The sequence below is a fragment of the Phyllostomus hastatus genome, unplaced genomic scaffold, assembly GCF_019186645.2.
Source record: "Phyllostomus hastatus isolate PE091 unplaced genomic scaffold, TTU_PhHast_1.1 phas_scaffold_585, whole genome shotgun sequence".
Taxonomy (NCBI): domain Eukaryota; kingdom Metazoa; phylum Chordata; class Mammalia; order Chiroptera; family Phyllostomidae; genus Phyllostomus; species Phyllostomus hastatus.
The window spans coordinates 26,148,809-26,175,634 of NW_025334037.1; the positions used below are offsets into that span (position 1 = coordinate 26,148,809).

General features: G+C 40.4%; 1 protein-coding gene across 1 annotated transcript in view; it reads left to right on the plus strand.

Moving 5' to 3' along the window:
* The window catches only part of HSD17B12 (hydroxysteroid 17-beta dehydrogenase 12), a 148,087-nt gene that overhangs the window by 33,491 nt on the left and 87,770 nt on the right, over positions 1 to 26,826 (plus strand). Inside the window, exons 2-3 of the mRNA XM_045825617.1 lie at positions 22,379 to 22,425; positions 26,321 to 26,396. Coding sequence (XP_045681573.1) covers positions 22,379 to 22,425; positions 26,321 to 26,396 — 123 coding nt within the window. The remainder of the gene's footprint in view (positions 1 to 22,378; positions 22,426 to 26,320; positions 26,397 to 26,826) is intronic.

The window sequence follows — 26,826 nt, forward strand, 5'->3', positions numbered from 1 at the left end:
AATGTACAATGAACTAATTATACAACTCACCACATGCCAGGTCCAGCATGTGGGCGTACCCAAACTATGACTGAGAGAAGTGCGCAGTTCAGGCGGGAAAGAGGTGCAGGTGGAAGTGGTAAATGAAATAATGGGCAGGCTGCATGGACAAAAATAAGTGTCGCGTTCTGACTTAAAGCCTGTCACCAGATGCAGCTGTACAATTAAAGTACATCAATTCATTTAGCCTGCCACCAGATGCAGCTTAATTGTCACTTGCCACTCACAGATAGGCTTTAGATATGGGTCTACAAGCCACTGATTCACTATGGTTCCTGTGCAGTCAATCCTCCCTGGTAATGATACCCGTATTTGCAGCCGCTCCCCAGCGCTAGCAACACCGTCGCAGCTCCACCTCAGACCATCAGACATTAGATTCTCATAAGGAGTGTGCAGCCTAGATCCCTCGCGTGTGCAGTTCACAGTAGGGTTCGTGCTCCTATGAGAATCTAAGGCCTCCACTAATCCGGCAGGAGGTGGAGCTCAGGCCTAACGTGAGCGATGGGGAGTGGCTGTGAATACAGGTGAAGTTTGCCGCCTGCTTGTCTGCCGTGCGCCTGGTTCCTAACAGGCCGCAGACCAGTATCAGTACATGACCCAGGGGCTGGGGACCCCTGGTACACTAGGTCAGGGTGTAGGCACGGGAGCCAGAAACGTGGTTTTACAACTGGTGCTTATCATTTCCTAGTTGTGTGACCTTGGGCAAGTTGTTCAGCTTCTCCGAGCCACACTTTCTCCATCTATAAAATCAGTATATATCTCAGAAGTTACTGGGAAGGCTAAAAAAGATGATGCTTGTTTAACAATAGGACAAAAATGTGGAGCGTCTTGCCTTGAACATAATAAGTCTATAATACATGCTAGCTAATTCATATTAACAGAGATAACAATAATAATAGTAATACCAGATATTCTACTAGTTTTGTATAATCTTGCAGTCAGCAATGTATTCAGCTATAAGTACACCTGACTGTGGTGGCTTAAACAGGTAGGGGTTTGCTTATCTAATGAGGTCTGGGGAGCCCTGACTGCTATGGCTCAGTGGGTTGGGCGTCCCCCTGCCAACCAAAAGGCTGCCGGCTGGACTCCCAGTCAGGGCACAGGCCTGGGTTGTGGGCAGGTACCCGACTGGGGGTGTGTGAGAGGCAAAGGATGGATGTTTCTCTCACACATTGGTGTTTTTCTCCCTTTCTTTCACCCTCCTTTCCCCTCTCTCTAAAAATAAACATATATAAAAATCTTAACAAAAAGAGAAATCTGGGGTAAGCCAGACTGAGTAGTCATCATTCAGTAATTCTTTATGGAAAATCTATATGCCTGGCGCTATTCTAGTCACCTGGATTCATCCATAAATAAAATATAACAATCCCTAACCTCATAACCCTTACACTCCAACTGGGGAGAGAGGTAAAGTAAACAAAATAAAAATGTAAGTTATTGAAAGTAGAGGGGGGTCTCAGAAAAAGTTGGTAAGGGAAGGCCTATTGAAATGAGGCTGTGGGGGAACAGCAGAGTGTTAGTGGGTGAAGGCTGAGAGAAAGGCACGCCAGAGAACGGACGGAAGGAGGGACAAGGAGGGACGGTGGCGCCGCCCCCAGAGCGGACTCTCGGTGGCAGTGCGATGCCACTTCTCAAGTAGCCGGGGACCTTGAGTATTAGATTTCTGCAAGATTCCTAAGTTTAAGGAATCTCCCATGTTGCGGTTATTATTCTCACTTTATATAACAATGAGCAGTCAGATACTTAAAAGAAGTAACAGTAATGCTACTAATATATAGTTCTAAACAGTGTTTTAAACAATAATAATAAAACATAATGGCTGATGCTTATATGATGCTAGTCATGTGCCAGGAACTTTTGTAAGGATTTGATACCATATTCATATCCTAATCTCTGAGATAAGTACCATTACTGTTGCTGTTTTATAGAGGACTGCATTGGGGTAAGTAACTGAACCAGGGTATTTGTGTTTGAGGACAACAGAGAAAAGAAACAACCAGAGAGGGGGTGCATATTCCATTGCCCAGCAGATAGAGTTGGTGAGAGCAATGCTCATGGGGGACAAGTAGGTTGAATCCCTAAAGCGTGAGCGAAGGAGCGAAGGAGAAGTTGAGGGCATGGGCTGGGCCCGAGATGGCTCACATAAACAGTTACCCCTGATTTCTGCAACTAAGCCTTACCATTAGATGCAATTTGGTCCAGGGCTCTGTCATATATTTCAGAGATTACTAAGCCCCGAGCCTGTACCTTGCTCAGCAGGTACCATTAGAACCCTTTGCTCTTAGTGTCTTTGTTTCTTCACTTGGCTGTCTCTCGAATTACATGAAAGAGGAATTTCCCAGCCTCAACGCTGGCTTTCTAATGGACCGAGTTTCCAAGATTAAGCACATTGACGTAATATCTGAATAGCGCTTATAGAACAAATCTTAAGGCATTGCCTATGAAAATTTCCACACGACTTTTAACGTACATTCTGTCCCTAATTAGAAGCTGCCAGTCTGTCAGAATACAGGTGTAGTCCACTCTTAAGAAAACCTGGTGTAAGAAAATGTACTTTTGTAAAAATAGCTAATGTGTGTAGGGGGAAGTTTGCATTCTAAAAATATTCTTAAAGCTTCTATTAAGTTAACTGAGGGAGTTTGCTTTACATAATTACTCAGAGAACAGACTTTATTTATACAGTATATAAATGTGAGACCACAGTTATTATTTAAAGGGTAAACTTAGTTAAATATACTTTATATCGAGGGTTCAGCCATGGTACAATGTCACGCTCATTCTCGCTGACGGGGACAAATGTGTAGCCGCATAACATGTGACAGAGAGGACTGTGGCCTGTGAAAGGCCAAGAGGCCTGCTGAAGCCAAGGGTGGCCTCCCTGGTCCTGTTAGGTTCCTACTTGTCAGAAGGAATAAGTAGATTCCGTCAGGCAACAAATTCAATGTAAAATGTTAGAACAGTTCTCATTATTTTCAGTAGATAATTCCCTTAATTTTCTTTAAGGTTTTATTTATTTATTTTTAGACAGAGGGGAAGGGAGAGAGAAAGAGAGATAGGGAATCATCAATGTGTGGTTGCATCTCAAGCGCCCCCTGCTGGGGACCTGGCCTGCAACCCAGGCATGTGCCTTGATTGGGAATCGAACCAGCAACCCTTTTTTTTTCTGCAGGCCAGCACTCAATCCACTGAGCCTCACAAGTCAGGGCTATTTCCTTAATTGTTCATATGCTATATAGTATCCCCAAAGAAGCCTGGTTGTACTGGCATAAAAGCTCAGCAGACGGCTCCAGGGAAGACCTACGTCAGAGGGGAGTTTATGGGAACGTGGAGTCCCTTTGACTCTTCAGCATGCTACAGGGGTGACTCATGTGCATAAGGCACTTTATTGATGTAAATTACACTCAGAGCACAAACCCTGTCTCGTAATGCTGAGTTATGAGCCCTCTTTCTCCAAGTACTTGGTATGATGGTGAAACAGTAGAAACCCATGGTAATCCCTCTCTCTCCACCCTTTTATTCTTTTTGGCTTTTGATCAGTCCTGTCTCTCCATTTTCTGCAGTACACCTCTTTTGACGTCAGGCGGGGAGAGGTGGACTGAAGTAGTAAGTGTACAGTGGGCAGTTCTTTATTCAGTTTCATTTCCGGAAGGCCTGAGTTCATTGAGTGCTTTTCTGTCTCGGGTTTTACATGCTAGCTGAGTGACGCGGACCGCCTCACTGTGGCAATGACCAGATGGGGGCTCAGAGTAAAATGCTGTTTGTTAGCATTTACAGGATGGGCTTTTATTTGAACTTTAAACTATAAAAATTATATTGAAAAGCATGAAATTATAGAAAAATTAAAAAGTTCAGCTAAGTAAAAAGCTGCATTTTGTAGTTTTAAAAGTTACTGACAATCCTCTACCACCAACTTGGTCTATGTATAACCTTCTAGACTTTATGCTTTTTCCAGTCTACACCCAAACATGCACATACATGTATATATGGACATTTTTATACAAAAGATGGCAACCGTATTTGTTATTCCTACTGTTGCATCTGGCAATGACTTGCCTTAAAGTTTTTGATAGGCTTCTTTGCTCTCATCATTAGATAACGGTCATTACAAATTCCAACTAAGGGTCTTCAGGAGAAAGAAACATTGTTAAAACAAGTACAGTCACTTTTGCACTATTGGTGGGAATGCAGGTGGGTGTAGCCACTGTGGAAAACACTGTGGAAGCTCCTTAAAAAACTAAAAATGGAGCTGCTGTTTGACACTGTTGAGAATACCCTAAGACTCTCGAAACACCAATTCAAAAGAACCTATGCATCCCTGTGTTCATAGCAGCGATATTTACAAGAGCCAAGTGCTAGAAACAGCCCAAGGGCCCATCAGTAAATGAATGGATCAAAAACTGCGGTTCACTTACATGATGGAATACTACACAGCAGAAAGAAAAAAGGAACTCTTACATTTTGTAACAGCATGGATGGAACTGGAGAATATTGTGCTAAGTGAAATAAGCCAGTCGGTGAAAGACAAACACCATATGATCTCACCTCTAAGAGGAATCTAATGAACAAAATGAACTAACGAGCGAATAGAACCAGAGGCATGGAAACATGGAACAGACTGACCACAGCTGCAGGGGAGTGAGGAGGGGATAATGGGGGAAAGATGGGGAGGGGACCAGCCCAAGGACATGTGTGAATGACCCACAGACAACAGTGTGGGGGCTGACTGAGGGAGCACAGGGTGAGCCGGATGGAGGAGGGCAAAGGGGGGGAAATTGGGACAACTGTAATAGCATAGCAATAAAAAAACTTATGCTTCCTTAAAGGGTGGTTGGGAATTTAAAAAATGAAAAATTTAAAGAAAAGTTAAAAAAAAAGCCAAATGTAGTCACTTCTGCTCTACAACAGCTTTGCTCTAACTTGTCATTACTTAGCAGTATATCACAGACACCTTTCACTGCCAACAGCTTTTCTTTGGTGCTATCATTTTTCAAAACAATTTTATTTATTTAATTTTACTGAGAGGGGAAGGGATGGAGAAAGAAAGGTAGAGAATCATTGATATGAGAAACATAAATCAGTTGCCTCCTGCATACTCTCCGACTGAGGACGGAACCGGAAACTCAGGCATGTGTCCTGACTGGGGTCAAACCAGTGGGATGATGCCCTGCGAACAGCCACCCCAGTCAGGGCAGGCGCTATCACTGTTGAGAGCTGCGTCCTGTTTCCAGTGCATTGATATACTATGATATAGAACATAGGTGTCTTATGTAGAATAGAGAGTATGCATTTTATATGGCTATCCTATTCATTACTATATATATTCTTTAGTTATATATTGTAATTTTTTTAGTGGTTCCTATTGTTGAAGCATTTTACTTTTACTATTGCAAACAGTGCTTCAGTGTACCAGCATCTTAAAGGTCATGTTCATTCTGAAAATCTCAAAAGGCAGTAGAGCATTACGTTAAGGCCAGCAGATGGCATGGAAAGGTGTAACATTTAAAGAATTGGTTCAGATGTCCTTGCATCTTAAGGGTCAGTGACAATTAACAAAACAAACAAACAAGGACTGTTGTACATCTGATAGAATCTAGTGGAGTACTGAAATTTGAAGTTTAGCAGTAAGGAATCCTAATCTTGTGAGGAATTGAAGGTGTGTTTAAACTGTTAAATAGCAATTCCTTGTGAGGAATTGAAGGTGTTTTTAAACCTTCCAGCATACCTGCAGGGCAGGTGAGCAGGTCAGTAAATAACACAACTTTTACTTCAGGCATCAGAGACCTTAGCCTTGCTCTGTTCAGCTCTAGTTCATTTAGTGAGGCTTTGTTAAATCATTGACTTTCGAAAAAGTTGCGGAAGCTTTCTCTAGAGACCAGTGAGTGTCTATAATACCTTTGCAGAATAAAAAGAGTTATAAGTAAATAAGGAAGACCATGGAAAAATACCTAAGAATGCATTTTAGAACAGCCTTTTGTTAGAACTTCTATTTATAAGCGGTAGTTTCCTGAAGCGAGAATGTGCTTCCTCTGATTCCGTGTTGGTCCCAGGCAGGTGTACTCGCTACCTAATCACTGCCACTGAGACAGTGGCTCATCCGTGAACTTGAACAAGGCAGGCTTCCGCACCAGCAGAACATGATTTCACCACTCTTTACCACTTCCCCGACAGTGATTCACAGGTGAAGTAAAAGTTACAAAAACAAGCCTCAAGTTTTCTGTCTTTCTTGGCTGTGGAAGGAAAGTTGAATATAAAAGATTTTTTTGATTCTGTTACTCATGCTCTTTATCTTGAATTTCTAAAGATGAACTAGCTGTAGGTTTGTTATTTTAAATCACAGTTCTGACGACATAATACTGTTCCTAAACGTGTGGATGTGTATGTATTTTTAGAAATTAAAGATGAGAGAGGAGTCATTGCTATGACTTTATATTCATCCTAGTCATGGAATCATAGAGTCTGGGCCATACCTTTAATATGTGACCACACTTAAAAGAAGCTGAGGAGCCACCCTGACTGGTTGGTTAGGTGTTGTTCTGCAAGGCAAGAGGTCACCAGTTTGATTGCCATTCAGGGCACATGACTGCATTGTGGGTTCAGTCCCCAGTCAGGGTGCGTGTGAGAGGTAACTGGTCAATGTTTCTCTCTCACACGATGCCTCTCTCCCTCTCTTTCTCTCTCCCTTCCCCTCTCTCTAAAAATAAATAAATAAAATCTTTTTTTTTTTTTTTAAAAAAGGATGCTGAAAAGCCTTGGCTGGTGTGGCTCAGTTAGTTGGAGCATCATCCTGTAAACTGAAACAGTGCAAGTTTGATTCCGGGTCAGAACACCTAGCTGACGCACATTCCTGGGTTGCAGGTTTGGTTCCTGGTCACAGCATGTACCAGAAGGCAGCCCATCAGTGTTTCCCTTGCCCATTGATGTTTCTCTCCTCTCTCTCCCTCCCTCCCTTCTCTCTAAAAATCAATAAGCATGTCCTCGGGTGAGGATAAAAAAAAATCTGTAAAAAAGATGCTGAAAGTCAGGCTCAGAAATGTTCATTACTGGTCCAGGTTCCTTAGCAGAAACAGGACTAGAACACAGGTTTCCTGACTGCTAGTTAACTCACCGCTCTTTTGTGTGGAATACAGTCTTTGCAGCTGAGAAGAATAGTGCTGGATTATGGGAAGCACCTTTGGAAAGATTCCGTTGGAAATGGATCTCACTGAATGTTCATTTTGGAAAGTGTGGTATTTGTTGAGTTGTTTAGCATAATTTCATTGGCAGTCTCGAGTTTTCCTAAAAAGTCGAAAGAGGATCCAGCCAGATGCCATCTGACAGGAGGGGATCGTGCTTCCATGGTTTTGGCTCTTCAGGGATAAGTTAAGGGGAAAAAAACAAACCCCAAACTAGAGAGAATAGATTAGCATTATTTATTCCTTCTTTACATTAGTTGTTGATACTTGTCAGTCTTCAAGATATATATCTTAATTGTTTATGAAATTATCTTTGGGAGAGGCTATTTTGAAATTCTTAACAGGCCTGTCTGAGGCAAGACAAGCAGATGAACTTGACTTTTCCTAGGAGTAAAGTACCTAGCAATGGCGTGAGGCCTCTTTGGCTGAAGCATGAACATTGAGACCTTTAGGGAAGTGTTTAATCTTTGGAGAAAAAAATTATTCACTAGGACACTCTGGGTCAAAATAGGACTTTATTGCAGTGTTACTGCTTGAAACCAGTGGCTCAAAAGCAGAATAGTTTCTTAATAGGGAGGGACTTTTCAGAGTGACTGACATCCATCCAAGGTCTCTTTGTTTGGGAGGAATTTACCCACCACTTATCTGAAGATTATTGTTAAAAGCTTAAACTGGATGATTTAGATTGAAACAAGCCAAATAACCTACACTAGACCCTCCCTATATATCTACCTTGGTGTTTATAAATTTGGACCATTCAAAAGAAATTAATTATTGGAATCAGCAATTAGCTCCCATTACAACTCTCACTCTTTTGAGCCTGGAGTTATATAGTTCAAGGACACTCATGTAGTGGACACTATTGTCCTATTAGTGCGTGTGCATACTGTTAATAAGCTAAGGGAATAGATATTACTCCACCAATGAAATGTGTATAATCATAAGGTGTGTCAAAAGCTAATATTTCTTATTTTAAGCTATAGGACTGTCCCAGTTTGGACTTGTTGACGTAACTTCAAACCTATAGGCATTTACGAGATGCGAATTTCTTACACAGGAGTAGAGGCAACATTATGGTTTATGTTGAACATAAAACAATGCATAGACTGGATGAGTCTCATTTGAATGTTAATTACTCCACATTACGAAGAAAATAATTGCATTGCGTATTAGAGATAAGACTCTCCTAACTACCATTAACTCTTTTTCCTTGCCATATTCTAGAATCTAATTAAGCATTCTGATTAAGAACCAGATAACAAGCCAGGGAACTTTGCTTCTTCTTCTTTTTTTTTTTCTTCCAGTTGTCTTGAACTTGTGTCCATTATTTTTGCATGCTAGAGGTCACATAGTAAGCCAGACTTAACGACTGTTGTGGTCTGCAAAGCTTAGAAGTTCAGGTTATTGAAAGGTGGCTGATGGGGTTGGGGAGTTAAAAAAAATGTCATTCTCAATATGAGTGTCTTGGGTACAACATAGAGCAGATTCCCGGCATGTTATATTTGTGTAACGCCAGACAGACTGGTTGGGGTTAGGCCGCTGGTTAAATAATAGTGAAAAATAAAGTTGGATTCTGCATTATTAGATTAATGAACAATGAATCATACATATACATGCCTTGTAGTATGTATATGCACCTTGCATTCTTGCTACATGTGACTGTTACAGAGAGTTCCAAGTTTATAAATTAGTGTTCTTTTGTGTAGTGAGCTCACGTTCTGGTGATTAGATTTAAAGTGATGTGACCATTGGCAAGTCGCTTAACCTCTACGAGGTGGTTTTGTTACCGAACAGTAATGTGGGGTCTGCTGCCTGCCCTCACCCTCTAGGCAAAATTCCGAGGACAGAGGTTTGGTGGAAAAGGAAAGGAGTCTTTTACTCGTAAGTTGCACAATATTGAAAGAATGGCAGGCTTCTGCCTCAGAGCTCATCCCCTCTAAAACATCCAAAGAAAAGCTCCACCACTCTTTGCCAGGTTAGTTGAAGGCTGCACTAGGAATTCCTTCTCCCAATTAAAATACTGTCCCTTTGGGAAATGCTGGTGGCTGCAGCGTGACCACCCAAGTGGCTTAGCTTGTTCCCAGTTGCAGTCCAGCTTCAGTCATCTTTCAGCTGCAGTCAGAGGACGTAGCTCACCTAGCCATGCTGCCACTGCTGCTGCTTTGCCCAGCCATGCTGCCACTGCTTCTGCTCCCCATGCTTGGGCCCCAGGGCCCAGGGCTGCTGCCAGACCACGTGGTTTCCAGGGCCTGCTGGTCCAGGAGTGCTCCAGCCCCCAACAGGGCAAGCAAGGCGAAGGAGAAGGGCTGAGTCTCTGTTCTTCCATCGTTTAAATCTTTGGTCCCAAAATTCGCTGCACTCTGGAAAGGTCCGGCTTCCCCAGCCAGTCCTGTAGGCTATGAAAAGATCTTATTATGTATAACTGTCACTCATAGAGTTACTGGGGCAGTTACTAATTATACCTAATATAGTGTCAGGAAAATTAAAACAGCATGTTTAACTACTGTGTTTGGCACATATGAGGTACTCAGTAAATTTAGAAACATGTAAAAGTGCTGTTCTACTCATAGGAACAATCCAAACTTAGGTTCCTGTGTATTCTGTTGTGTAAATTGGATGATGTTATTGATTGGAATTTTACTTCTGAATTTAAGGGATGACACAGCAAGCAAAATAGAAATTTCTTTTCCTTTCTTGATCTAGCTTTTGGTAAAAAACTAATATATTCTAACTATTTTTAAAGAGATTAAAAAGATGGAGGTAAACTTCTCTACATGAAATTAACAATCATTTTATTTTATTTTATTTTTAAATATTTTTATTTATTTATTTTTAGACAGAGGGCAGGGGAGGAGAAAGAAAGGGAGAGAAACATCAATGTGTGGTTGCTTCTCTCTCACTCCGCACCGGAGACCTGGCCCACAACCCAAGCATGCGTCCCGACTGGGAATTCCTTGTTATGGCTGATAACGTTCTGTTGTGTAGATATACCACATCTAAAAGAACCTCTTCATCAGTTGATGGGCATTTGGGTGGTTTCCACCTTTTGGCTCTTGAGAATAGTGCTGCTACAAACATTCCTGTACAAGTTTTTGGTTGAATACCTGTTTTCAATTCTTTTATGTATATAGAATTATTAGGTCTTTGTATATCTTTTTGGGGACCCACCAAACTGTTTTCCTCAGCAGCTGCACCATTTAAATTCCCACCAGCAATGCACAAGAATTCCAATTTATTCACATTTTTACTAACGTTTTTGTTTTTTAAAAATTATGGCCAAACTGTTTTGTCATTGAAGTTTTGATTTTCATTTTCTTAAAGATGTTGAACTTTTTTGTCATGTGCGTGTTGGCGATTTGTGTATCTTCTTTTTTGTTTGTTTGTTTGTTTTTTTTAGAATCTTTATGGGCACTTAATTCAGATGCTGGCAATCTGAGAAGATGGTGGGTTGTGTTCATTGGTATAACTTCTTTAGATGAATATGTGTGCAAATCCTTTGCCCATTTTAACCTTGGGTTGTCTTTTGGTTGTTGAGTTGTAGGAGTTCTTTATATGTTCTCGATACTAGACCCTTATCATATGATTTTCAAATATTTTCTCCCATTCTTGGGGTTTCCTTTTCACTTTCTTGATATTGTCTTTGGATGTACCAAAAAATTAGTTTTGATGAAGTCCAACTTATTTTTTCTTTTGTTGCTTATAGTTTTGGTGTCATATCTAATCTTAATTGCTCTAAAATTTTTCCTTTCTATCCCCCTTCCACTTTCTAGTGCTCCTTGTCTATTGCTAACATTTATTAAGCATTTACTATGTACCAAGTCCCATGCTAAGTACATTATATACATTGTCCCATTTAATTCTCAAACAATCCTGTGTGGTGGGTACTATGATTAACACTTCTTAATGGAATCTTTACATTGACTCTATGGGACAGATAGTATCTTCTTCACTTTACAAATGAAGAAACAGAGACAATAGAGGCTAACTGGTTCCCGACAGATGATGGCACAGTTGCCTTTGAACCTGGACTTGAACCTTGCAGGTCTCCTTTTAGGGCCCATGTTCTTAGCCATTTCATATACTCTTTGTACTAAAATAGCAAAACCTAACGTCTTTCCATGATGGTTTTGGAAGGCCTGTCATTCGGGAGCAGTAACTTCTTTGCTCCCAGGCAGAATTCCTACTCGCATGAAGGCCCTTCCATGTTACACGCACCTCTCGGGGACCTCTTTGTCCCCAGACAAAGCCGCACAGCAGTGTGGTTCCACGAGATCACACCGAGGCACAGGGTCGACTGCTTTTTAGTTCTTCGTCAGGGGTATGCGTTCTCAAAGAGGATGTGGTGCTAAGTGAGATGACTCATCTAGAAAGGTTTTCAGGTGACCAAGTAAAGTGAAAAAAGCAGGCAGAAGATATTCTTGGGGTTTAGTGCCGTTAGAACGAATTACAAGTCCTTGCCTGGAAGTCAGTCCAGAGGGTTAGCTGCCTTTGGCAGATCCTGCTTCTCGTAACTTCCTCCTTTTTTCTGTGCTGAACCTATAGGTTGTTTGGGAATGTTGTTATGTCTCGCTTTTGGTTGTTCTTGTTTTTTGTTAGTTTTTTAGCGGCATGCTGTAACTATCTGCAGTATTTGGTTGGGTCAGGAGAAGAGGAGGGGAGGCTGAGAGGGCTGATGATAAGAGAGCCTGAGAGGCCTGCATGGGAGAAGGGCCTCTCTCACGGGTCAGCATCTTTGTAAGCTGGGCATTCTCTTTCCACAGTAACATACTGCGCTTGAAAAAAAACAATGTGTAACTTTCCCATACCATGGGGTTGTGGGAAATGCCCACAGTGTCTGGGTGTATGCATAGTCTCTATTTTCCTGTAAAATTATTTTTATTAAAATACGATTAGAAGGACAGGTGATAGTAGTCTTTCCTTATTTTGCATCACTTTCACTGCTTACCTTTACTAAGAATGCAGGAATTTGCTGCTGTTTTATTACCTTGCAGCCCGCACGCTTCTCTTTGTTCTTTGTTAGATGTGAGCTGGCATGGGTTAGACCACGCTAGCATTTGCTCTTTGGGACTTCAGTGGTTTCTAAATTCAGCACTGCTAAGCCCTGTTCCCTGTTTGCTTGAATCAATCGAGACTGCTATTTTTAGTAACAAAAGGGAATTGAAATAGCAATTTTCTTTCCATGTAATAGATCCCCAGTGGAATACTGATGCAAGCTCTCTGTCATTTTCTATTCTCCCCACCCCCCAGAAGCACCCAGAGGAAAGGCAGCTGTCATGGTTTGCGGCAGTATTAATCTTTAATCAATCGAGTGTTTTCTGCATTCAGGTGTTCAGAGGGAGGGGAAGAGGGTCAGGAGAAGGAACCTGCCAGGAATAACTAAGCGCTTATGCGTGGGCTCTGCAGTCAGAATTTGGTGGGTAGACAGAAGAGCTAAAAATAACGTGTTTGCTTCCACTGTTTCTCTAGTCTATTTTTGATGTTTGATTTTGATAAGGTTGATTTGGTACTTACTAAAAATATCTGTTCCTAGCAAATTGAGGACAAAGAGAGTAGAATATTTTTAACCTACACAAACTAATGTATTTTTGTTGACTGTATAAAATCTGGAAGCTGAGGCCTGGTCAGTTGCCAGTGTTTTATATAATCCGTAACAAGCTAGACGCGTTGGATGCCAAGCTGGGGTATCCTTTCTAGTTGTCAGTTTCCATCTCCTCAAAGGCTTGCAAATTTGGGTTCTGGTGTTATATTTATATATGAAGCCATAAGCCTTTTTAAATTTCCTCTTCCCCCTTCTTTTCTCCTCAATCTCCATTCTGTCCCTGGCCATCATATGTTTTCCCACAACCCATAGGATTGTGGGTAATACCTGAGGCTCTTGGTTATGGGCGATACCTGTAGCTTTTGTTTTCTGTGTATTGTTGAAAACGACCTTATCTACTTACTTCATAGCAAAATTAAATCTGAGAACACCCAGCGTTCACTGATGAAGCAAATCTTAGTAAGAACCGGAAGCTGTCACTACTTGGGCAATTTGCCATGCTTTACTAAACCAAGATGATTCATCTTCCCTTCCCCTAATTCTGCTATGGATTGATTAACTTCATATCCACCCTGGAACATTATGAGTGAGGCAGTTTTCTTTAACATTCAAAATCATCTCTTTTCAAGGATAGCCTCGGTGTCCTTTGAAAATGTATATCTGTAGGTTTATCACAGAGTGAAACTTCTCTGTTAAATTTTTTGAAATTTTATTTTGGATCACTGATTTTTGATGGTGAGGGGTTGAAGAGCATATTGGGTTTGTACAATAGGTGATTGGGCATTATTTCTTTAAAAAAAAAGTGGATAAAGCAGTGAGTAGTGTCACAAGAGGCTAGTTTTCCATTCATAATCCCCTTTTATTCATTCATTCATTCATCCGGCAAAAACCCTATTGATTATCTGCTTTTGCCAGGCACTGTGGTGTGAAAATGAATAAAAGAAACCTCATTTTAAATGGTGTAAGGGGGAGCTGTCAGGCGCCACTCCGCTACCTCCATTACACACCCCAACAGGAAGAATGGGTAATTACAGACCCAAAGAGAGGAGATGGACCTTGTATTTTCAACAAGATGTGTCTCTGTCACTCCAGTGCATGGAACATTTTCTCCTGGCCTACCACGAAGCCCAGCCAATGGGAACCCTTGCAACTGAGCCAATGGGAAGCCATCACCACCCTGAACTCCCTTTCCTTCGCAGACTTTCATTCAGCACCCCATCAACTTCTTCCTTTTTCTCTATGAAATAACTTTCCTCTCCTTTGTTTGCTGGGCTTGCCTGAAGTTTTTGCTGTAGTATGATTGTCCCAAATTACAGTTCTCTACTATTCTTGAATAAGCCCATCTTTGCTGGTAAAAATAACTGCTTTTTTTAGAAGGTCAGCAGTGGTGACTCAGACCTTTATGGAAACCTATATGATAGCACTTAAGAGGGAGTACAAAGCACATTGGGGACAGAGAGTTCTGAGATCCTAGTCGTCTAGAGGTTAAGAAAGGCTTAATGGGAGAGGAGATACTTAACTGAAGACCTCAAGAATGGGAGGGAGACACTGGCTAGAGTGAGGTTGGGAGTGGAGGGAACAGCATTTGCAAAGGGAGAGCATATTAGCTCAGAGGAACTGGAAGAATGTCGGCATGCGTGCTGGTGAGCGGTGGGAGGAAGACGATGGGAGTTAAGGTCCGCTCGAGGAAGGCCTTGTGAAGAATGAGGGCGGTGGGGAGCCATTGACAGGTTTTAGGCAGGGAAGTGACGCCAGATTTTCCCTTCGGAGTGGTGGCTGTGGCTGTGGCTGCAGAGTGGAGAACGAGTTGGCGAGGAGTAAGAAGGGGAGCAAGGGAATGAGTTAGAAGGTGGTTGAGCAGCGTTTGCGGGAGATGAATGATGGTAGCCCCAGGTGCTGGCAAGGGGGAGAATTGAATGGCGGGAAGCTTTAAGTTTTATATAATTGGCAATGGGGAAACGTTGTCACTTCTTGACAGGAGACTGAGATCATAAAAACGGTGTTTCTGAAGGATGATTCTGAGCTGTCTAGCATGAATTGAGTGAGGGGGCCTGAAAGCTTTGCTGCACGAATCCTTGTGTGTTGGGATGATAGCTTAGATTGGGCTGATAAGCTGCTGTGATCATTAACTGGGTAATATCAGTGAAATACCTGGAACAAATATTCTTATGATGAATACTAAATATTATGTTTTAATAATTTACTGGCAACTTTCTCTTGCTTTTCTGGGTCTGTCATAGTGACTTTGACCATACAGAAGTTTTCACCTATTTTAAAGAAGACTAGAATTTTTGTATATGTCTGAATCTCCGTGGTAAGCAGTAAAAATCAAAATGATTAGTTTTTAAAAAGTGGCATGGCAATACCATGGAGTCATCAGGAACCTTGGTTCCTGTGAGCCTTCACCTGAGCCCATGGCTTCTACCGTCCAGGTTACTTCGTTGCTCAAGACCACTGGAGCTGCAGCCGCCACTTTTGGGTTGGCTAGACGGAGAGCAAAGAGGGGCCTCTCCCCGCTGAGTCAGCTTGCTTTAAGCAACCTTTCTCAAAGTCCCTCGCTAGACTGCTTGCCTATTAGTTCTAGGATTTAATCACATGGCCATCCCCAGCTGCTTGGGAGGTTGGAAAGTAGAGTCTATCCCAGGCCAGGATTGCTGCGAAGAAGGGAGGGAAGAACGGCTGCTCAGGCAGACAGTGGGCTCCGGCCTGGTTGTGCGCATGACACACGAAGGTTGTCCCTTGTGTGTGCACATTTCATCTTATGTCAGTGCAGCTGTGAGTGCTTACTTTTTTTTCATTTTAAGAAATCACAGGAGACTTCCGGCCAAGATGGAGGCATAGGTAGACACACTGTGCCTCCTCACACAACCAAAAGAAGGACAACAACAATTTAGAAATAAAAAAAAAAACATGACTGACAGAAAATTGAACTGTATAGAAGTCCGACAACCAAGGAGTTATAGAAGAAACATTCATCCAGACCGCTAAGAGGGGTGGAGATGGACAGCCAGGTGGAGAGGACTCTTGGCAAAGTGGTGGCTGGTGGACCCCACGCGCTCAGGCAGCAGCAGGCAGACCCAGCGAGGCAGCGGATTATGGAGGAGCTTGGCGCACAAGGCGGCTGGTGGACCCGGTGGTCCCACATATGCACGCAGATAAACCAGGCGAAACTGGGGAGCGAGATAGACTGCACAACCCAGGGTCCCAGCGTGGGGAAATAAAGCCTCAAAACACTGATTGAAAACACCTGTGGGGGTTGAGGTGCAGGGAGAGACTCCCAGCCTCACAGGAGAGTTCGTTGGAGAGACCCACAGGATCCTAGAATGTGCACAAGCCCACCCACACGGGAATCAGCACCAGAAAGAAGGGCCCAGTTTGTTTGTGGGAAGTGGTACAAGGGACTGAAATCTGGCAGAGGGCTGAGCAAGCTCCATTGTTTCCTCTTGGACCCACCCCCACATACAGTGTCACAACCCAGCAACTGGGTTGACCTACCCAAGTGAACACCTAAGGCTCCTCCCCTCACTAAGTAATTGGTGCGTCAAGACAAAAAATAATGGCCCAAACGAAAGAACAGATCAAAGCTCCAGAAATAATACAACTAAGTGACGAAGAGATTGCCAACCTATCAGATGCATAGTTCAAAGCACTGGTGATCAAGATGCTCACAGAATTGGTTGAATTTGGTCACAAATTAGATGAACAAAGGAAGGCTACGCTAAGTGAAATGAAGGAAAATGTACAGGGAACCAATAGTGATGGGAAGGAAACTGGGACTCATATCAATGGTGTGGACCAGAAAGAAGAAAGAAGTAATCAAACAGAAAAGAAGGAAGAAACAAGAATTCAAAAAAAATGAGGAGAGGCTTAGGAACCTCCAGGACATCTTTAAACATTCCAACATTCGAATTATAGGGGTACCAGAAGGAGAAGAGGAAGAGCAACAAGTGGACAAGTTATTTGAACAAATAGTAAAAGAGAACTTCCCAAATCTGGCAAAGGAAATAGACTTCCAGGAAGTCCAGGAAGCTCAAAGAGTCCCAAAGAAGTTGGACCCAAGGAAGTACACACTAAGGCACATCATAATTACATTACCCAAGATTAAAATGAAGGAGAGAATCCTAGAAGCAGCAAGAGATAAGGAGACAGTAACCTACAAAGGAGTTCCCATCAGACTGTCAGCTGATTTCTCAAAAGAGACCTTACAGGCAAGAAGGGGCTGGAAAGAAGTATTCCAAGTCATGAAAGACAAGGACCTACATCCAAGATTGCTCTATCCAGCAAAGCTTTCATTTAGAATGGAAGGGCAGATAAAGTGTTTCTCAGATAAGGTACAGTTAAAGGAGTTCATCATCACCAAGCCCTTATTATATGAAATGTTAAAGGAACTTATCTAAGAAAAAGAAGATAGAAAACACGTATAGTAAAATGACAGCAAACTCACAATTATTAACAACCACACCTAATACAAAAACAAAAACAAACTAAGTAAACAACTAGAACAGGAACAGAACCACAGAAATGGAGATCACATGGAGGGTTAGCAACAGGGGAGTGGGAGGAGGGGGGGGGAAGGTACGGAAAATAAGTAGCATAGATGGTAGGTAGAAAATAGATGGGAGGGTAAGAATAGTATGGGAAATGTAGAAGCTAAAGAACTTATAAGGATGACACATGGACATGAACTAGAGTGGGGAATGTGGGTGGGAAAGGGTGTGCAGGGTGGAGGGGAGTAAAGGGGGGAAATGGGACAACTGTAATAGCATAATCAATAAACCATATTAAAAAAAAGAAATCACACAAAACAGGCACTACTTCTCATTTGGATGGTTTGGGAGCTGGTCTTTGTTTCCTTAGGTTTTCATTGCAAGATGGTAGGTGTATTGGATTGATTGTGATTAGTGTTTCCCGAAAGACAGACCCAAGAGATGACCTTAGGTGCTGCATGAATGAATATTTTTAAAATTTAATAGTTACATATACACATATTTTACACTAAGACTACTTATATTAATAGAAACTGGTGGCCTTTTATAATAATCAAATAATTAAGTGAATAGTAATCAAATAGTGATCTATTCAATTTTATTTAAAAAATCAGTTTTTAAGACAATGTTAAGTGACTTGGGAAACACTGGTTTCAGGAAACTGGGATAGATGAAGAGTTCTCCAAAAGAAGGAAAAGACTTCTTTTTCAGAAAGGCAGTACATGCACAGGGTTAACAGTAAAAAGAATAAAAATTAGTAATCTCGGTCCTGTCTTTCCCCGGCACCCCAGAAGCAACCACGAAAGACTCTTGATTGAAAGTGGTGTGTTTTGGCACCAACTTACACCACATACAAAAATAAATTCAAGGTGGATAAAAGACTTAAATATAAAACATGACACCATTAAAGTCCTAGAGGAGAACATAGGTAGGAAAATCTCAGATATTTCATGAAGAAACTTTTTTACTGACGTGTCCCCTAGAGCAAGGGACATAAAGGAAAGAATAAACAAATGGGACCTCATCAAAATTAAAAGCTTCTGCACAGCTAAAGAAAACAGTATCAAAATTAAAAGAGAACCAACTGTATGGGAAAACATATTTGCCAATGACACCTCACACAAGGGTTTAATCTCCAAAATATATAGAGAACTTACACGACTGCACTCTAAGAAGACAAGGAATCCAATTAAAAAGTGGGCAAAGGACTTGAACAGACACTTCTCCAAGGAGGACATACAGAAAATCGAAAGACACATGAAACGATGTTCAATATCGCTAGCTATCAGAAAGATGCAAATTAAAACCACAATGAGATACCACTTCACACCAGACAGAATGGCCATCATAAACAAAGCAACAAACAACAAGTGTTGGAGAGGTTGTGGAGAAAAAGGGGACCCTAGTGCACTGCTGGTGGGACTGCAGACTGGTACAACCACTATGGAAAGCAGTATGGAACTTCCTCAGAAAACTAAAAATGGACCCTGCAATTCCACTGCTGGGACTCTATCCTAAGAATACTAAAACACCAATTCAAAAGAACCTATGCATCCCAATGTTCATAGCAGCACAATTTACAATAGCTAGATGCTGGAAGCAACCTAGATGCCCATCAGTAAATGAATGGATCAAAAAACTATGGTACATTTACACAATGGAATTCTATGCAGCAGAAAGAAAGAAGGAGCTCCTATCCTTTGCAACAGCGTGGATGGAGCTGGAAAACATTATGCTAAGCGAAACAAGCCAGGCAGTGAAAGACAAATACCATATGATCTCACCTTTAACAGGAACCTAAATAACAAAACAAAGAAACAAGCAAAATATAACCAAAGACACTGAAATAGAAGACAGGCTGATGGTGACCAGAGGGGAGAGAAGAGGGAATTTAAGGGGACAGTGGGAAGGGTTCACAGGAACAAACTTAAAGGACACATGGTCACAGACTAAGGGGAGGGTGGTAATGGGAGGGTAGTGGGGAGGGTGGGAGGGGGGACTGGATTGGGAGTAAAAAGGAGAAAACTGTATTTGAACAATGATTAAAAAATAATAATAATAAAAAAATAAAAAGAAATAATAAAAAGTCTAAACTAAAAAAAAAAGAAAAAAGAAAAAAAAAGAAAGTGGTATGTTTTGGTTAGATTCCTAAAATTAGTAATGAAAAGTTGACTCCCCAGACAATATGGTATCATCTTAATAGTGAGAATTACACTAGTATATTGTGAAAATGAAAAATCATTGAACTTAAAGGATTTTTCTGTCCAAAAACAAGCTATCTCTGCTACTATTGTTGGAAGATATGTAGCTTTCAACAAAGAATATATTTTCAAAAGCAAAAGCTGGACACTCCTTGTCCTCATTCCACATGTCTTAATAAACTTTTATAATTGCCTGAAATTTAGCAGATGACTTGGTTATATTTGTATATTATTGCAAACATACTACCTGCCATGCAACTTCAAGAACACAGACAGATACACACTAGAGTCATCTGTATTCTTTGGAAATATGTATATTCTAGCCAGAAATTCTGGATACCTTATATGGAGTGACTTTATTATAGTTTTAATTCTTGAGCATTTTCTTATTTCGGGACTTTTAAGGCCCTAATCCGAGAAATCTGATATTGCCATCAATTCACTGCTCTGTTCACATAGGATTTGCTTGCTCCGCAGTTGTAGAGAATGAACAAAATAATGTAGGTACAAAAGGCTCTGCAAACAGAGAGGTGAGTGGCAGATGGGTTACGAGAGTGTAAGTAACTAACTGTACTTGTAATGTGAAGAACTTGGAGAAACCAGGTTTCCAGAGAAACAGCCTAAGCATTGTGTGTTTAGTAGCCTGTAACACGAAGTGCTGAGCGTCGTTCATGCATTCTGCAAATGTCTCCTCAGCACCTACCTTCTGCCTGTCCCATAACAAGAAGCCTGGAATAAGAATTAAGACAGATACACATAAGGAAATACAGCGCAAAGGAGAGTCGCAGGTGCCAGCAGGGAAGTGCATGGGGAGAGCTGTGGGAGTTTATGGGAGAGAAAGGTTTTCATTTGTTTGAAGGGGTCTGGAAGAGTGGAGTTGGGGGAGCTTGAACAGCTTTGGAAGGAAGGGGAGAGGAGGGATTCTGGGGGTCTTGGATAGAGCAAAAAGGTTACCACAGATAGAAGGAAAAGGAGAGAACTGGAAACATTAGAAAATGTTTACCCTTTGTGTGTGAAACATTAGTGAATCAGTAACAGCAATGGAGTATAAAATTTGGGTTCCCCTATATACTTCTTGGCTCCTACAGAAATGTACAACCGAATTGATCATGAGGTTGGAGGAGCTTTCATTTAAAGTTTAATTTTGTATGGGCTCTACCATAAATGTTTAAATCCATAAATTAATAATGTTTCTTATAAATGAAACCATGATGATAAAAACACATGGGTTACCACCTTCAGAAGATGCTAGGGAACCAATTTATTTTGGAAACTGGTAAGCAAGGGAGAAAAAACCCAAACATTTATCTTGTGTTCCCATGTAAACTCTGTATTACTGGTACCAAGTAACTAATAATGAGTCATTTCTCTATGGAAATATTCCAGCTAATAAGTGAGGATGGAATGATGGAATTTAAATATTAAATATCACCATTTTGCAATTTCTAATGAAACAATATGCCATCAATGACTGTTAATAAGGCAAAAGAAAGATAACTGAAAATATGTTTCCTGGCTCAAATATCCACTATTACTTATAAAGGGTTCTCATCAAAAATCGAACCTGAATTTGATAAGCATCTGTAGCCAATCCCAACCACTAGGGGACTGATGGACTTGTTAAATGACAGGAGGGGAATGTAGTCAACAAATGCCAGGCTGGGAAAGTATACACATGTGATCCAGTATCTTCAACAGATTAGGAGGGGACAGAGTGAGGGAGGAAGGGAGAGGTGGGGGAGAAAGAGAGATGGGGATTAAATAGATGAGTAGATATAGGTAGGTAGGTAGGTAGGTAGATGGATAGAGAGCAGTTTCAGGACAAACACAAGAAAATCCTACTTTACATCATGACTTACTTTCTATAATCTGTAAAGAGTTTGGAGAAACTCATAGAGGAGTTCGGGGAGCATGCCTAACCTTTTGGAGCGGAGAGCTGTGCTCTGCATTTGTAACAAACACGATTTCAGTATTTCAGAGGTGAGATGCTATGGTGTAGCCTGACCCATCATAGTGATCAGATGTTCCTGCTGCCTAAGTGTTTGAGCTTTTAGGAGGAATGCACTTTTCCATAGAAGGAATAGATGTTATTCAGTTTTAAAACTACCTGTAATTTTAAAAAATTAGTTTATTGAAGTATAACAATACTGTAAGTGTGTACTTCAGTATATACAGCTCAATGAATTTTTGTACACACACACACACACACACATACAGGATGACAGAGAATATTTCCTGTACCCTGAAGTTCCCCTTTAAGCCCTTTCTATGTCCTCTACCCCCTTACCCAAAGGTAACCAATATTCTGAGTTCTGTCATCACAGATTAGCTTTACCTTTTTGTTTTGTTTTGTTTTTGACCTTCATAAGTGGAATCATAACAACTTGTAAACTTTTATGTCAGGCTTTTTTCTTTCAACATAATGTCTGAGAGATTTGTTCATGTTTTGCATATATCAGCAACTTGTTCTTTTTATTGCTATTTAATATTGCATTGTATGAATAGTTTTCAGTTTATCAATACTTATTGTCCTGTAGCTTAATATTTGGGCATATTTACCTACTATGCATGAATAAAGCTACCATTCTTACATCTTGGGAATTGCTAGGTCAGAGGGTAGGTATATGTTTAATTCTGGACATAATGCCAAATAGTTTTTCCAGAATGATTGCGTTTTGGAATTACAGTGCCACCAGCAGTGTCTGAGAATTCCAGTTGCTTCATATCCTTGACAACATTGGGTACTGCAGTCTTTTTAAATTTTAGCCATTGTGCTAGGTTTTCAGCTTTAAATGTGAAGCACTGGTATTTCTTCAGGTGATTCAAATTTACATCCAAGTGTTACACAGGTTCTTGGTGTCTAATTGTTGGCTCCTAACTGTGTATGATCAGTTCTTCATTTTAATTCTGAAACTAAACTTACTTTCTCTCTTTTCTCAGTTGTCACGGGTAGTACTGATGGAATTGGAAAAGCGTATGCAGAAGAGGTAGGTAATTTTCAAGACCTTTCTTTAATACAAAATGAGTGTAAAACTTTCTACCCTGGTAAGCTGGAATTGTACAATTTTAGTTTAATTTTATTTTATATTGTGTAAGCATGAACAGTCTTTGGTTTCTATTTTTTAATTTTATTTTTCAATTACAGTTGACATTTAAAATTATATTAGTTTCAGGTATATAATCGTATAATTTATGAAGTGATTCTTCTGATAATTCCAATACCCACCTGACACCATACATAGTTAATAAAATATTATTGATTATATTCCCTTTGCTGCACTTTTCCGCCTTGTGACTATTTCATAACTACCCATTTATACTTCTTAATCCCTTTACCTTTTCACCCATTCCCCCCAACCCTCCTAACCCCACTCCCACCTGGCAACCCTCAATTTGTTCTCTGTATCTAAGAGTGTGTTTCTGTTTTGTTTGTTCATTTATTTTGTTTTTTGGGTTCCCCAATAAGTAAAGTTATATGTTATTTGTTGTTCTCTGTCTGACTTATTATACTTAGCATAATGCCCTCTAGGTCCATCCATGTTGTTGCAAATGGTAAGATTTCATTCATTTTTTTGTATGCCTGAATACTATTTCATTGTACGTATTAATATTACCACATCTTCTTTATCCATTGGTATATTGATGGGTACTTGGATTGCTCCCATTCTTGGCTGTTGTAAATATTACACTGTAGTGAACACAGGTGTACATGTATCTTTTGAATTAGTGTTTTGGATTTCTTTAGATATATACCCAGAAATGGACTTACTGGATCATATGGTAGTTCTGTTTTATTTGAGGTAAGTCCAGACTGCTTTCCCCAGTGGCTGCACCAATCTGCATTCCCACCAACAGTGCACTAGGGTTCTTGTTTGTTGATGTAAGGATGGTGGCCATTCTGGCAGGTGTGAGGTGATATCTCACTGTGGTGTTAAATTGCATCTCTCTGATGGTTAGTGATGTTGAGCCTCTTTTTGTGTCTGTCATCCATTTGTATGTCCTCTTTGGAGAAGTGTCTATTCATGTTCTCTGCCCAGGTTTTAATTGGATTATTTTTGTGTTAATTATATGAGCTCTTTATAAATTTTGGGTGTTAACCATGCATCAGATGTATCACTAACGAATATCTTCTTCCATTCAGTATGTTGTCTTTTTGTTTTGTTGATATAAAAACTTTTTAGTTTGATATATTCCCATTTGTTTATTTTTTCCTATGTTTCCCTTGCCTAAGTAGATATGTCTGAAAAAAATATTACTAAGAGAATTGTCGGAGTTTACTGCCTATGTTTTCTTCTAAGAGTTTTATTTCTTTGAATCTTACATTCAAGTCTTTAGCCCGTTTTGAGTTTATGGTGTGTATGCTGTATTTGGAGTATGTTACGTAAGAAGGCAGTCTCATTTTCCTTCTTTTGCATGTATTGGGCAGACCTCAGTTCTGAACTGTTTTCCAAAAGGTAAGATCTATTATAGAGGTTATATTTCCAGGCTATCATTTTAAGGTATCCCTTTCACAAGAAGGACAGTGATTGACGGAAAGGTATTGGCAGACACAGGCACAGGATTCAAGTTATTGGTAATGTGATGACAGCGCAGGAAACCATAATAGTTCGAAGACCGTCATACACAGAAGGAACCTTGGCAGTGCCCTCCAGGCGCGGGTCCCTGCCTTCCAGTTCTGCGAAGGCACCCTCCGCCTGTGATATTGCCCGGTTGTGATGCAGGTCTGCCCAGTCTCTCATTTGCCATTCCCAAATGTTTCTTTTAAAAAAATACTCCTTTGTTTTCCCAGTTTTTTTTATGTTGACTATCAAAACTACAGAAAAGCTGCAAGAAGAATATAATGAACACCCATGTACCCCTCACCAGGATTCACCAGTTTTTAGCATTTGCCACATTTAACTTTATTGTAATGATCATTTAGCTGAACTGTTTGTGAGTTATAGACACCATGACAGTCCATCCCTAAATATTTCCGTCTGAATCTTCTAAGACCTAGAATGTTCACCCTTATACAGTGATCATACATAGAAAGTTTAACGTGATAACTATATTATTTACATAACATATGGCCCATGTGCAGATTTCCCAGCTGTCCCCAAAACCTTTCTTATAGCTCTTTTAGGTGTGGTTCCACATCCAGTTAGAGATCAATATTATTGCGTTTAAGTGACATGTCTCTTGACCGGAAGAGTTCCCTAGCCTTTGTGTATGTGTGTGTATAACAGTGGCACTTTTGAAAACTCCAGGCCACTTGTTTTGTGAAGGGTTTCTCAGTTTGGGTTGTCTGATTTCTTCCTCATGATCAGATTCAGGTTAAACAGGTGGTTTTGTATCCTGACTTGATCTTACCAGGAGGCACAAGGAGTCCACGTATTCCATGATTGACTATATTAAGATAAATCATTTATGACAATGCTGCCCACTGTAATCCTCCATATAAAGGGACCTTTTCCCTTTGTAATGAATAAGGAATGTGTGGGGTGGTACTTCAGGACTGTGACTTTTCCATTTACCAATGATTTTTCATCCAGTGGCTCTAACATCCATTGACAATTTTTTCCTAAATTAGTTATTACCATGGTGTTTTAAAAACGGTGATTTTCTAATGATACCTTTCCTTCAACACTTATTAGATGCTATTTTTCTTTAAATAGAAGCTTTTCTTTATCCTTCTTCCCCTGTTAATTAAAAAAAAATAAACAGACCCAAACCTATCAGTTTGGACCCATGAGTTTTTCAGTGGTTTTACGGCAGAGTAATTAACAAATTATTGCCAACCTCTGTTATTTTTGTTTAAAAAAGTGTTCTAGCCCTGACTGGTATGGCTCAGCGGGTTGGACGTCATCCTGGAAATGGAGAGGTTGCTGGTTGGATTTGGGTCAGGGCACACGCCTGGGTTGCAGGCCAGGTCCCCGGGTGGGGGCGTGTGAGAGGCAACAGGTTGATGTGTCTCTCACCCATGGATGTTCTCTCCCTCTCTCCCTCCCTCCCTTCCCCTCTCTCTAAAAAGTAAATAAATAAAAGTTCCATATCTTATTTGCAATACCACTTTTTACTTAATAAAAACCAATTTTAGGATTTAAGACTGGAATATTGGTTTAGTAAATTGCTAATAGTTCATAGCAGCTAATTTGTTGCTCTTTTATATACTGTTTGGAATAGTTCACTAATAACTTGTGTGTAGATTAGTGGTTTTCCTTTGGCCCCATATTTATGGGTCTCTGGAGTGGAAATCACATTCCTGTCCATTGTACTCATTCTGTGCAGCTCTTAGTGCCAGGTAAGTACATAGAAGGTGCTCCTCTGGAAATTCTTTATTAATTTGTGCAATTAACTCTCTTAGTTTGCCTTTGTTGCCCATAAAGTATAATGCTTAATAAAAACTTTAAAATTGATTCAGTTTTTAGGAATTGCTAACATCTTAACTATGGTTTTTGTGCCTTTCCTCCAGTCTTTATGTACACAATCTGAATGAAAACTACTTTAAAGTTAAATTTTAAATTATAGAAGAGAGATAATTATGGTTGGAAAACTCAAACTGTCTAGATGGACACAAAATGAAAAGTAACCGTTTATTTCTTCTAAAACCCTTTGACATTTATATACTAGCTTGATTGATAAAGTTAACCCTTCGGGGAATCCTTTTGGAAAGTCTTCCTTTTGCCCATTCATTACATTTGGGTTTATTTTATCTTATTTTATCTTATCTTATTTTATTTTATTTTATTTTATTTTATTTTATTTTATTTTATTGTTGTTCTTATTTTTTAATTTGGATTATCATATGGTCAGGTTTTCTTAAAATGGGAATATATGTAGTTTCTGTTTCCGAATGAAATGCCCAGGTGTGATTCCGTTGTCCGGTGTCTCTTCCCGTTTCAGCTGGCGAGGCACGGGATGAAGGTCGTCCTTATCAGCAGGTCGCAGGACAAGCTGCAGCAGGTCTCCAGTGAAATAAGTAAGTTCCCGCATCGCCTTCCCCTCCCCTCCCCTTGGGGTTAGAAGGTGAACACCAAAGCTGCTTTTTTATTCCGTTAACAAGCTCTCGTAAAGATGGATCGTCAGCTTTTTCAGATTAATAGAGAGCTATTGCAATTTGCTTAAAATGTCTTTTACTGACTCATTTCATTTGTTTGAAGTCAAATTCTCTGATTATTTTATCATGTGTGTTCCACTTACACGTTTTCTGTTGCTTCATTTTAATATTCTTGTGTGTTTTTTCACTGTTTGGCTTTATTGTCTCCGAAGTATGCATCCTATGATTGAGGAGAATACAAAGGTAGCAGATAGACCCGTGGCAGGGAACCTATTTTGAACTTTCTTCGTAGTTAGCTGTGCTTGAGATCAGAATTATATTACGGCAAAGACCTTTTAAATGGACATCTAAA